Raw genomic sequence first — 13,731 nt, 5'->3', positions numbered from 1 at the left:
GTTCTAACCTTTGTTATTTCCTTCCATCTATTAATTTTGAGTTCTATTTGTTCTTATAGCCTTGGAGTTGCATTGTTCCAATGTTTGTTTGGAATATTTTTCTCTCTTTACTGCACACCTCCCCATCTCTGTGTATGTCTCTCTCTCTCTCTCTCTCTCTCTCTCTCTCCCCCCCCCTTTCTTCCCTCCATCCCTCTCTCTTTTTATTTTTAATGTAGGGGCTTATTGCTATAAATATCCTTCTTAGTACTGCTTCTCCTGCTTTCCCTAGGTTTTGGTATGTTGTGTTTCCATTTTCATTAGTCTCAAAATATTTTTAAATTTTCTTTTTTATTTTTTAAATTGACCTATTGTTCATTCAAGAACATTTTGTTTAGTTTCCATACATTTATACAATTTCCAAAGCATCTTTTACTTAATTAATTTGCATTTATTCACAGTACTGAGCATTGAGCCCAAGGGTACTCTACCATTGAGTTACATCCCCATCCCTTTTTATTTTTTATTTTGAGACAGAGTCCCACTAAGTTTTTGAGGCCAGTCTTGAACTTGCAATCCCAGTAGTTACTGTCTACAGAAAAACCTACTAGACCTATTTATGAGGGAGAACTGAGATTTTAGCAAGACTGAATTTTCCAATGCATATGGAAAATATTTCTGTTTATTTATGTCTGCTGTTATTTCTCTAGTATGTTTTGTAGTTTTGGAATACAAGCTCCTGCACATCTTTTATTAAATATGTTTCTGAGTAATTTATGGTTTTTGTACTGTTGTTAATAAAACTTTTGAAATTTGCATTTTAATTGCATGTTCTAGCATATAAAAATAAATTAATTTTTGTATATAACTTCTTATGTTGTGGCCTTTCCGTATTTCCATATTTTAAAGTTGTATGTTGCTTAATATTTTCATGATGAATAGTCTTGTTATCTGGAAGCTGAGATAATCTATTTCTATCTTCATGCCTTTTATTTTTTGTTTTAATGCAATAGATTGGTTCTCCAGTATAATTTGTATTGATTTTATTTTTTTCTGTTAATATGCTGATTGTCTTGACAGATGTTACCATATGGAACCAATCTTCTATTCCCAGGATAAACCTCATGTGATAATAATATGTTTACTTTTATATATATTTGGATTTAATTTGTCATGTTTTATTAAAAATATTTGCATATACTTTATAAGGAATAGTGATTCATAAATTTTTTTCTTGTTGCATTTTTGGCAAGTTTTGGTAATCAGAGATACTCTTGCCTACAGAAGTAGAATCCATATTTTGAAAGACTTTGAAGGATTGATATTATTTCTTACTTACAATAAATTTCACTGGTAAATTTACCCAAGCTTGTATTTCCTTTGTAAAACTAATTATTACAAATTGTATTTCTATGCCTCTAATCCCAGTGGCTTGAGAGGCTGAGGCAGGAGGATGGTGAATTCAAAGCCAGCCTCAGGAACTTAATGAGGTCCTAAGTAACTTAGTGAGACCCTGTCTCAAAATAAAATATAAAAATGTTGGGAATGTGGCTCAGAGGTTAGGCATCCCTCAGTTTATTTCCTAGTACCAAAGAGGCAAAAAAAAAAAAAAAAGGCTATTCAGATTTTTTTAAACTTCCTTCTGTTTCAGTTTAAGAAATTCATGTTACATCCTTGCTGTCCAGTTTAGTAACATGAATTGATGATAACTTTCTTATCTTGTTTAATATTTATAGGCTCTGTAGTGATACGTGCTCTTTCATTTCTAATACTGATAATTTATGTCTTCTGTATTTTTCTTACTCAGTCTTGCTTTGGGTTTATTGATTTTTTAATCTTTTTGGACATCCAAGTTTTGGCATTAGTGCTATTTTTTGTTGCTTATCTTTTTCTAAGGCTTTAATTTTTCTTTTATATTTATAATGTTATTTATTTTCAGTTATTTTGCTCTCCTACATTCCCAAATTTGATGTGTTCTAACTTTGTTTCTTTCAGTGCAAAATATTTTATTTACATTGTGCTTTCTTCTTTGACCTTTGGGTCACTCAAAACTGAATTGTTTTAGTATTTAAGATTTTCTAGATATTTTTGTTTAGTTGCATTATGATTTAATTTTCATTAGATACATATTCAGAAGTAGGATTGTAGAAGCATATGGCAGTTCTGTTTTTAACGATTTGAGGAACATCCATATTTGTTTTCCACTATGGCAGTACCAATTTTCATTCCTATTAAAGAACACATAAGGACTCTGTTTTCTTAACATTCTTGCCACCAGTTTTTATCTTTTGACTTTTAGCTAATAGACATTCTAGTAGGTGTGAGATGATATCTCATTTTGATTTACATTTCTCTGATGATCAGGGAAAGGTTTTACACTTGATGTACCTACTTAGCATATGCATGTCTTCCTTGGAAAAATGTCTGCTCAGGCTCTTTACCAATTGTGTCATTTCTTCTTTTACTATTATTGTTTTATTGTTGAGTTGTATCAGTTCCTTATATGTTTTGGATATTGGACTCTCATTCTATTTTGAGATAGTTTTTGTGTAAGGTGTATAATAAGGATCAAATCTGACTTTTTTGCATGTGAACATCTCTTAGGAAAGAGACTATGCTTTCCTCATTGTTTTCAGGCAATATCTTTTCCCATCTCTTCACTTTTATTATATGTGTATGTGTATATGTGTATACTTAAATGTGAGGTCTATCACTTGTAGGCAGTGTGAAGTTGGGTCTTGATTTTTATCCTTTCAGACACTCTATGTCTTGATTGCAGAATTTAATGTTCATATTTAAAATTAATATTGGTAGGTAAGGACTTACTATTGCCATTTTGTCAATAGTAAGTTTTGTTTTTTAGGGGGCTATTTTATAGGTCCTTTAGATCTTTTTTCTTCTCTTGCTATCTTTATTGAATTGATGTGTTGTATGGATTGATAAGTTGTATGCTTTGATGCTTTCTGTTTCTCTTTTGTGTACCTACTAAGATTTTAGCTTCATTGTGGTTACCATGAGATTTACATGAAGCCTCTTATAGTTATAACCATATATAAAATTATACTTTTACTTGTTTTATGGTTTTGATGTCACATTTTAAAACTTTTTATGTTGTGTATCCTTTAACAAATTATTGTAGCTATAGTTATTTTTAGTATTTTTTGTGTTTTAGCCTTCATACTAGAGTTGTGATTTACTTACCACCATGAGAATATTTAGAATATTCTGAATTTTACTATATACTTACATTTACCAGTGAATTTTATTCTTTCATGTGTTTTTATGTTACTAATTAGCATCCTTTCATTTCAGCTTGAAGAACTCCCTTTAGCATTTCTTGTATAGCAGGTCTATTGGTGATGAACTCCTTCAGCTTTTGTTTGTCTGGAAAAATCTTTATCTCTCCTTCATTTCTGAAGGACAGCTTTGTCAGGTAAAGTATTCTTGGTTGGCAGTTTTTTCTTTCAGCCGAATGAACGTACCATCCTATTCTCTGCTGGCCTGCAAGGATTGCAGAGAAATCTTTTAGTAGACCTTTGGAGTTCCTTTGTATGTGGTGAACTTTTTTTTTTTCTTGTTTCTTTCAACATTTCTTTTCTTTATTTACTTGGTACTGGGGAATTGAACCCATTGGCACTTTACCATTGAGCTCCATTCCCAGTCCTTTTTATTTTATACTTTGAGACAGTGTCTCACTAAGTTGCTGAGGCTGACCTTGAACTTACAGTCCTCCTGATTCAGCCTCCAGAGTCACAAGGATTACAGTTGTGTACCATCATGCCTGACATTTTCCTTGATTTTTGATAGTTTGATTTTATCTTTGTGAAATCTTTGGTTGAACCTTATTGGGAAACTTTATACTTCAGGTACCTGGATGTCCATTTCTCTTCTTATATTTGGGGATTTTCAGCTATTATTTCTTTACATAATCTTTCTTTTTTCTTTTCTCTCTTTTCTCCTATCAGGATTCCCATAATGTGAATGTTACTGTTGTTTAAACTTCTCATTGTTTTCATGTATTGCTTATTTTCTAATTTCAGTGAATTGTCCATCTGCTGTCTTGTAGCTTCTTTAAACTCCCCCCCACCACCACCACCACCATGCTGCTGGGAATTGAACCCAAGGCCTCATGCACTCTAAGTTCATGCTCTACTAACCGAGTACACTTCCAACCCAAACAATTATCTTTAATTCTTTGACAAACCATTTACAAATCTCCATTTCTTTATGGTTAGTTACTGGACTATTATTGTGTTCCTTTGGTGGTATCATATTTTTTGCATTTACTTGTTTTTTGAAGTCTTGTGTCTTCACATCTGAAGAACTTACCTCCTGTAGTCTTTACTGACTGGATCCTGGAATGATGCATCTTTTCCAAATAGCCCAGTTAGGAATTCTGAGCTCCATCAGGACTTGACTATCATCATATCTACTCTACAGCTCTTTTTTCCTCTTGAGGAAAAATTTTTAAGATGGTATGCTCGCTCTGGATCCCACAAAGCTAATGCTAAAGAGCCTCTTGTTTATTTTCTCTAGGGTGGTGCCCATTAAAATGCCTAAGTTGTGTGCCTTTGTTGAGTCCCATAAAGCTGAGCCAGACGTCCTTGTTAGGCCCTTGCACTCACCGTCTATGAGGTCATGCTTTGACTGCTGGCCTCAGGGAATGGGCAGTAGATAGGCAGAGTTTTGGGGGTGCCCAAAGGCCATTTGTGGAAGAGTTTATAGGTATGCATGGACTTTCTGATAGAGTCAATGGAGTAGTTAGTTATGCCTCTCTTCTCTGCTTCCAGTTCATCCATGCCTATCACCTCAGTATTCTGGGTGGAATGAGAAGGAAGTGGGACTCCTGGAAGTATCCCACAGAGCAGGGGAACCTAGTGATCACTCTTTTGTCTTTTTCCTGTGGGAGAAATCATGAGCTGAGTGGTCTCTCTTTTCACTGAGCCATGCTACTTTGAGGGAGGTGAGATGCAATCAGGGTGAAACTATTCTTAAACCCCTTCGGTGTACCTGTTTTTGGAATTTTTGTTCTAATGGTATGCTGGAACTTCTCCACTGTATTCTTAGACTCCCACAAAGGTACTCTCATCTACAGGTAGTTATAAAAATCAATGCTTCTGTAAAAGATGTTAGAGTGTTCCTGTTTGTCCATCTTACTGTTGTCACCCAGCAGCATCTCTTCTAAAAGCTCATTATGTCAGAACAAAGGTGAACACATCAAAAGCAATAAGCAAAGAAGAAATTTATTCTTATTTTATGACGTAGTTGGCTAAGGGATACAACCAGAATATTTATATGTCCTTCCTGTCAAATATGTTAAAGTTGAGTAAACAAAAATGCCAAGTTCTCTTTTTAAAGTTTGACATATAAAATGCTGCAGTAAATTCCAAATTATAATAATTAACAATGATAAAAGAACTATATCAGTTAGTAATGAACATTCATGAAAATGCAGAGAAATTTTATTGATAAGAATCTTATAAAATAAATATATATAGTTTGACTATCATTTCAGGAAGAAATTATTGTATTTACTGTTTGTTGTTTCTGTGACCAGTATAGCAAAATGTATAATTAACCTAAGCCTAAAAATAACATTATAAGTTATGTAGAAGCTTCCACTGGAGATGAAAGAAAACATGGACTCAGATCAGAGGTTATAAACTGATAGTTTAAGAGCCAGTTTTGCCAACAGTTAAAATTCAGAAGAGTTTACATTGAAAAGATCTAGGGTTTCATCTTCTCTTGAAGAAACAGTGTCTGATAACACTGGGACATCTTTTTGCTTGGCATTTTAATTGTAAGAGCTATCTCCTAGTGGAATGTATGCTCTGTTTTATTCTTGACTGCACCACTCAGTCTCCTCCCTTAGTTTACATGCTTCCACCTGGGAGCAACCTGGTTTCTAAGAAATTCACTGAGACCTGTGCTTAAGATTTCATTTCTGCTGTTATTATTTTATTAGAAGTAGTCTTTTTTATTTCAAAGAGAATTTGTCATTCTACCTATAATAAGGCCAAAATGTTTTAAATTTCATGAAGTAAAGATTTTAAAGAAAATATTCTTACATTATAATTTCTGGCAATAATTACACATTTGTAAATACTAGCATTACCATGTGCTGTTTTCATTACAATAAGTCCACATCTGTTTCTATTTTCTGATATACTGTAAAGCCATAATATGTACTGTTTGTTAATTGCTATTATTTTGCCTATTTTTAACTTCACCATTAAAAAATACAAATTTCTATGTTAAAATGAAAATGCTCAAGTTATTAAATGTATTTGTTCACCAAATAGCATTAGATATTGTTTTACTGTTATTTCAGATTTGTCTAATTATTTATCACATAATAATTATTCAAATTTAATTCTATAGTTACTTTTTAAAAAAAGTATCTTTGTTTTGTTTGTTTATTTTTACATGGTGCTGAGGATCAAACCCAGTGCCTCACATATATGAAGCAAGTGCTCTGCCACTGAGCCACAACCCCAGCCCTATAATTACTTTTATCTTTGAATTGCTAATCTCACAAACATTTATCTCTATGCTAAAGCCAAGCTCATTAAGTGTGATAAAATAAGACAGGTACAAACTTAGTTTTGTTTTATAACTACCATATCCTGGCAGTGTTTTTGTATTAGCTTCAGAAGCATATGTAACCGAAATTCTTATTTGTTATACAAATTCTTATTTGTTCTTTGCTTCAAGATTCTCTCTCTCTTTTTTAAGAATTTCTTTTTTAGTTGTAGATGGACACGATACCTTTATTTTGTTTTTCTGTATTTTTATGTGGTGCTGAGGATCGAACCCAGTGCCTCACACATGCTAGGCGAGAGCTCTACCACTGAGCCACAACCCTAGCCCCTGTTTCAAGACTTTTTACACTTTATTTATTTAGTATTTTCACATTGTTTTTCTTCTATACATGTTTTAGACATTCAAGTACTTCCACTGTGATTCTTTTTTGACCGAAAATATATTGTAAAAATATAATGAAAGTACCTGAAAATGTTAAACCTTCTCAGCAAGTCGTCCTTTAAGTTGCATAATCAATGAAAATAAACATGAATTTTTTATAAAAGAAGAAATAATGCTTGCCTGGCATGTGCAATACATTATATTTGATTCCCAGAACTGAGAGAGAGAGAGAGAGAGAGAGAGAGAGAGAGAGAGAGAGAGAGAGAGAGAGAGAGAGAGAGAGAGAGAGAGAGAGAGAGAGAGAGAGAGACTTTCATATCTAGGTGTATAGTCAGGGAATAGTGCTTATGTGAACTATGAATTTGCAATTGATAATACTGAATCACCATTCATTGGGAGATCCACTCCATTTTTTTCTCCTTTATTTATTTCTCCAGGTGGGGTAAAACCTTGTGCATTAAACTGCTTGGCTGAAGGTTACAATTTCTACACTGAGCGTGCCCCTGCAGTGATTGATGGGACCCAATGCAATGCGGACTCACTGGATATCTGTATCAATGGAGAGTGCAAGGTTGCTCAGATTTTACTCTTCTTTGTTGGGATTTTTGATACCTTTCTTTTTCTTAGTTAGTAGCTCCTATTTAATTCTATGTTCCATTTAAAAAAGCACATTTTAGGGAAATTCAATTTCCAATAAAGGATGACAACATATTTAGCTTGTAGAATGACCCATTCATATTTAAGTACCATGAAAGTGAAATTTATTCTGGTATTCTAGTTATGTTTATAGCAATTGCCAGGGGTCTGAAATGTTTTGAACTTTAATTTCCATTATTCTTCTGTTCTGTTTACAAACAAAATGACAGAAAAAGAGAGGTAACAAAAATTCAACTCATTCATATGGCTACCATATGTTCTCATTGGAAGATTTTATATATTTTGTATCATAATTCTTCTTCAAAGTGAGAAATAGCCATGCTCCTCCTACTTTATCTCCTTTTGAAGCATTTACAATGGTTTTCATTATAGTGTTAGTGTTTATATTATTAAAGCATTTACTTAAGAATATCAGTCAAACTACTTGGAAACTGTAGAAGTAAATCCAAACTATGTTTCTTAAACTTGTGTGTGAATCTTGTCATAATAACAAAAGCCACAAAACCTACTGTTCTCATACTTTTTAAAATTCTTGTTTGGTTTTGTTTTACTTTAAAGAGAAACACATAACTAAGTGATACAAACTGAGAAGAGATAAAAGTATTGTCTATTTTGCTTAATCTCATAATTTCTTGGAAAAGCTCCTATCCTTCTGGTTACTTGCCTCCAAATGTATTCAATGATTCATTGTGTGTGTGTGTGTGTGTGTGTGTGTGTATACTTATCTGTGTGTGCAAGGGTACTTTATTTCCTTGAAGAAGAAAGTTGGTTTTGTGACAATACAAACTTCAGGAATTACATGTATGATATCAATGGCTGATGGCAAATGTACAAATTTAAGCACCTAAATATATACCAAATATATATTTTAAATCCACATTTTTATAAATAAATGCAAAATTTAAATGTGGTATTTCAGCTTCTTAAATTGTATGCTACATCTTCTTTTTGTTTATGGCAATTTCATTCACCAATACTTATTTTTAAAGATTTACCCAAATGTGACTTCCACAACAAATCTTCAACACTAATAATTGGATTAAGTAGAACAAAACATATTCTCAGTCAGGACTCTTGCTGTTATAACCCTATAGAGGATCATAGTCATTTTTTCTTAGTTTTTAGATTTCTTGGTTGAGAGTACAAGACCCTGTTGCTAATAAATTATAATAATATTTTAAGAATTAAAGCATGATATCTACAAGTGAAGGAGAGATCTAAGTTAGAAATATAGGCATACATTTTTAGGGAATCAAATTTTTTTTCCTTAAACCTAGATGTTGAGAAATGTTAGTTGGTAATTATTGGTGAGTAAAAGTAAATGGAAAAGTATTTCCTATTTGATTTTCTTTACTGGAAAAACTAGTAAATCAGTCAGTTATATATATATATTAGTTATGGTTCCAAGAATTTCTATTTTTTTATGCACTAAATATTCTTCTCTATTTTCAGCATGTAGGTTGTGATAATATTTTGGGATCTGATGCTAGGGAAGATAGATGTCGTGTTTGTGGAGGGGATGGAAGCACATGTGATGCCATTGAAGGGTTCTTCAATGACTCCTTGCCCAGAGGAGGTGAGTGTATAGAGATAGAATTCCTCCTCTGGTATACTTGGAACAGCCCGAACACTTGGTTTTTCCTCCCACTTAATTTTTAATTTTCTTTATTTAGGCAGATAGTGTTTTTAGTCACTTAAGTATTAAATGTGACTTCATGTAAAACAGAAGAGAGACCAGTGGAGTGGAGGAAAGGGATCCAAAGGGAGGGAGGAGGAGAGGGAAAGAAAGGAGAGATACTGGGTAACAATATTGATTCCATCATGTTGTTACATTGTGTACATATATGAATATGTAATAATCCCACTATTATGTATAATTATAATGCACCAATAAACATGTGAGATATTTTAAAAATAAAAATAAGTAAAAATGATATTCATATATTTATATAAGATGTTTTAAGGAAATGTTATTTTCTATATGACTCCATTTAGCCATATTTCTTTCTTTTCTTTTTTTGTGGTGCTGGGGGTTGAATGAAAGGCAAGCACTCCACCATTGATTGATGCCCAGACCTAGAATTAATATTTTTGTTGTTATTATTGTTATTTTGAGATGGAGTCTCACTGTTACCCAGGCTGGCCTCAAACTCCTGGGCTCAAGCAATCCTCCTACCTCTTGAGTAGCTGGAACCACAGGAATGTGCCACTGTGACAGTTTACCATGTTTCTTTCTTTCTTTTTTTAAATATTTTTAGTTGTAGATAGACACGATACCTTTATTTTATGTATTTATTTTTATGTGGTGCTGAGGATTGAACTCAGTGCCTCACACATGCGAGGCAAGCACTCTACCACTGAGCTACAATCCCAGGCCTACCATATTTCTTTAAAGTGTGAAAACCCACAGAGTATTGATGAAAGTCATGTGTTGAGAAAAAAAAGATATTATACTTGTTGAGACTTTAAAAAATCTCTAATTTTGAGAAAAATCAATACTTTTTCTATAAAATTTATTTATGAATTTGTGAACCCAAAGGAAATTTGCCAATATTTCATAATTTATAAAGTACAGAGTCAAAGAAATAATAATGGAAAAATTAAGAACTGTTATTATTGAATGTTACTAACATTCATTTTCTGGCTGCAGGTACTTATAATTGGCTATCTTCTATGTTCCAGGTTACATGGAAGTGGTGCAAATACCAAGAGGGTCTGTTCACATTGAAGTCAGGGAGGTTGCTGTGTCAAAGAATTATATTGGTAAGCTAGTTTGCTAGATTTTAAAAATTAATGCGGAAAAGCAGCACAAATCAAGAAGCAAGAAACATACTGCTTCAAGGTAAAACACTCATGCTAAAATGAAGGAAATTCCAAGTTTTATAAGACTACATGTAAAGTTGCTAAGCAGAAAAATTAGTGTTTTATTAAGTCTTACTCTTTGTGTGTGTATATGGTGCTAAGGATCCAACCTAGGGCCTTGTGCATGCTGAGGCAAACACTCTACCAACTGAGCTACATCCCCAGCCCCTAAATCTTACTCTTAACTGGGTTAATTATTTAATTTTTAACTCAATTTTATTGAGTTATAATTTACATATACTGAACCATTATAAGTGTAAGTTCATATAATATTAACAATTATATGTGTATGTGTGTATACACCTATTTATTTATCTTTATAAAAACTATGGCTAAGGGGGCTGGGGTTGTGGCTCAGTGGTAGAGTGCTTGCCATAGCATGCATGAGGCACTGGGTTCAATCCTCAGCACCACATAAAAATAAAGATATTATGTCCACCTAAAACTAATATATATATTCAAAAATTAAAAAAAAAAACATGACTAAGATAATGGAACATTTCTGTGATTCTAAAACTCTTTGATTCCACTTTGCAGTCAAATTCCTTCAGGCAAACATTGATCTACTCTTTGACATTGTATATATTATTTTTATTTATTCTAGCATTTCACATAAATGAGATCATAGAGTAAACTGGCTTTTTTCACTCAACATGGTTTTGAGATTCTTTTATATTGTTGTTTCCATTGTTCATTTCTTTTTATTGTCAAATAGTATTCTGTTGTGTGAATATACTGTAATTTGTGCATTCACTTATTGATGTATACTTAATTCATATTACTAGTTTTTGACCATTATAAATTGGACATTCATAGGCCAGCTTTATGTGGACCTGTATTTTTATTTCCCCTGGAAAAGTTTCTGGGAGTAAAATATCTGAGTCATATGATTTTTAATCTAATATGCAATTACTTCATTATAGGAAACAGTATGGAGGTTCCTTAAGAAATTAAATAGATTACACAGCACTAAAAAAGAAAAAAATCATGGCATTTGCAGGTAAATGGATGGCGTTGGAGAAGATAATGCTAAGTGAAGTTAGCCAATCCCCCCCAAAAAAATGCCAAATATTTTCTCTGATATAAGGGGGGGTGGCTCATAGTGGGGTAAGAGGGAGAGCATGGGAGGATTAAATTAATTCTAGATAGGGAAGAGGGGTGGGAGGGAAAGGGAGGAGGAAGGGGATTAACAAGGGTGGTGGAATGTGATGTCATCCTTATACAAAATACATGTATGAAGATTTGAATTTGGGGCCAACATACCTTATATACAAACAGAGATATTAAAAATTGTGGTATATATGTGTATTAAGAATTGTAATGCAAAAAAAAAGAGTACATGTGTAATGGCATAAGTTGGTGTGAACATACTGTATGTACAGAGATACGAAAAATAGTGCTCTATATGTGTAATAAGGATTGTAATGAAATAAATAAATAAATAAAATGCATTATAAAATGAAATTGTGAAAGTGAGGTGGTAGGGGCTGGGGATGTGGCTCAAGTGGTAGCACGTTGGCCTGGCATGCGTGAGGCACTGGGTTATATGGCACCACATAAAAATAAATAAAGATATTGTGTCTACCTAAAAAAACAAAAAATAAATAAATATTGAAAAAAAGAAAGTGAGGTGGTAGCAAAGTAAGTCAACAAATAAGTGAACAGAAGAGACTTCTTGAAAGCACCGAGGCATTTATGAAACAACAGCATTGTTCGTAAAAAGTGACCAGCCCCATAGGAAAGGATGCGTGATTCAACAAACCTTTTGAGGATAGAGCTACATGGGAGACAAAAACACCAGAGCAAGACCCTTGTCTTGCACCACGATCCCAAATAAACTCCAAATGGACTGACAAATTATAAGCAAAACTTAAAATTAAATAAAATTATAAAGTCCATAAAAATATAAAAATGAATATAAAATTCCTTCCTACTTGTGAGAGTTCTGCTATCTGAAAACCCCTGTGGTAAAAGAAATTCACAACTGACTAGCAAGAAGAACTTGTGAGATGTGGTTTTAGGACATCAAGGTTAAAATTAACTCTGATGGGAGAGAGACAGAGACGGGTAGAGGGACAATGAGCCAGGATGGTAAAATATTCATGGTTCCACCTCTTAGTGAGTGTGTGGGCCTCCATTGTAACAAAACTCCCAAACTTTTCATAATAAATGTTTTAGAAAAAGCGAAAAAAGATTAGATAGAAATACCATATAATCCAGTAATCATTTAATTACTTTGAATATATATTAAAAGAAAATACAATCACTAACTCAAAGGGATATTTGCATTTCTATGTTCATTGCAGCATTATCCACAATAGCCAAAGCATAGAAATAACTAAGTTTGTGTTGACAGTTGAGTGGATTAAAAAAAATGTGTTATATTTACACAGTGGAATATTATTCTACCTTTAAAAACAAGGAAATCCTGCCATTTGTGATAACATGGATGAACTGGGAGGACATTATACTAATGACATAAGCCAGATGCATAAAGAAAAATACCACAATCTCTTTTATATGTACAATCTAAAAAAGTTAAACTCATAGAAACAGAAAGTACAGATTAGGTACCTTAAATTTATTCAATTTTATTTTTCAGTTATATTTTAAAGCTGGAAAAAAAAGAAAGAAATCACTAAACTATTTTCCAAAATGGATGTATAATTTTATATTCCCACCAGTAATATATATATTAGAGTTCATGTTGTTCTACATCCTATCAATACTTGGTATTGACAGTTTTTAAAATTTTAGCCATATGAATATCTTTTTGTGTGAAGTGACTAAACAAATGTTTTACCTATTTAAAAATTTTTTGAATTATGAATTATTTATTTATTCTATTCATTTATACATGACAGCAGAATGCTCTTTTATTCATTAGACACAAATGGAGCACAATTTTTTTTATTTGTTCTACTTAGTTGTACATGTTAGCAGACTGCATTACAATTCATTGTACACAAATGGAGCACAACATTTCAATTCTCTGGTTGTACACAGTGTAGAGACGCACCATTTGTGCAATCATACATGTACCTAGGGTAATGATGTCCATCTCATTCCATCATCTTTCCTACCCTCATAATCGCTCCCCTCCCTCCCCTTTGCCCAATCCAAAGTTCCTCCATTCTTCCCATGCACCCCCATCATAGATCAGCATCCACTAATCAGAGAAAACATTTAGCCTTCGGTTTTTCGGGATTGACTTTCTTCACTTAGCGTAATATTCTCCAACTTCATCCATTTACCTGCAAGTGCTGTAATTTATTCTCTTTTAATGATGAGTAATATTCCATTGTGTAA

The 13,731-nt window shown here is 32.9% G+C and overlaps 1 protein-coding gene across 1 annotated transcript in view; it reads left to right on the top strand.

The window, feature by feature from the left end:
- Positions 1–13,731, top strand: part of Adamts6 (ADAM metallopeptidase with thrombospondin type 1 motif 6) — a 297,708-nt gene that overhangs the window by 217,716 nt on the left and 66,261 nt on the right. The window contains exons 15-17 of the mRNA XM_046456198.2: positions 7,341–7,474; positions 9,013–9,136; positions 10,243–10,323. Coding sequence (XP_046312154.1) covers positions 7,341–7,474; positions 9,013–9,136; positions 10,243–10,323 — 339 coding nt within the window. The remainder of the gene's footprint in view (positions 1–7,340; positions 7,475–9,012; positions 9,137–10,242; positions 10,324–13,731) is intronic.

The sequence above is a fragment of the Marmota monax genome, unplaced genomic scaffold, assembly GCF_021218885.2.
Source record: "Marmota monax isolate L192 unplaced genomic scaffold, Marmota_monax_Labrador192_F-V1.1 WCK01_AAM20220418_F8-fsc00130, whole genome shotgun sequence".
Lineage (NCBI taxonomy): Eukaryota > Metazoa > Chordata > Mammalia > Rodentia > Sciuridae > Marmota > Marmota monax.
Note: the sequence above shows the minus strand (reverse complement) of the source record. Positions and strands in the feature narration are given on the sequence as shown.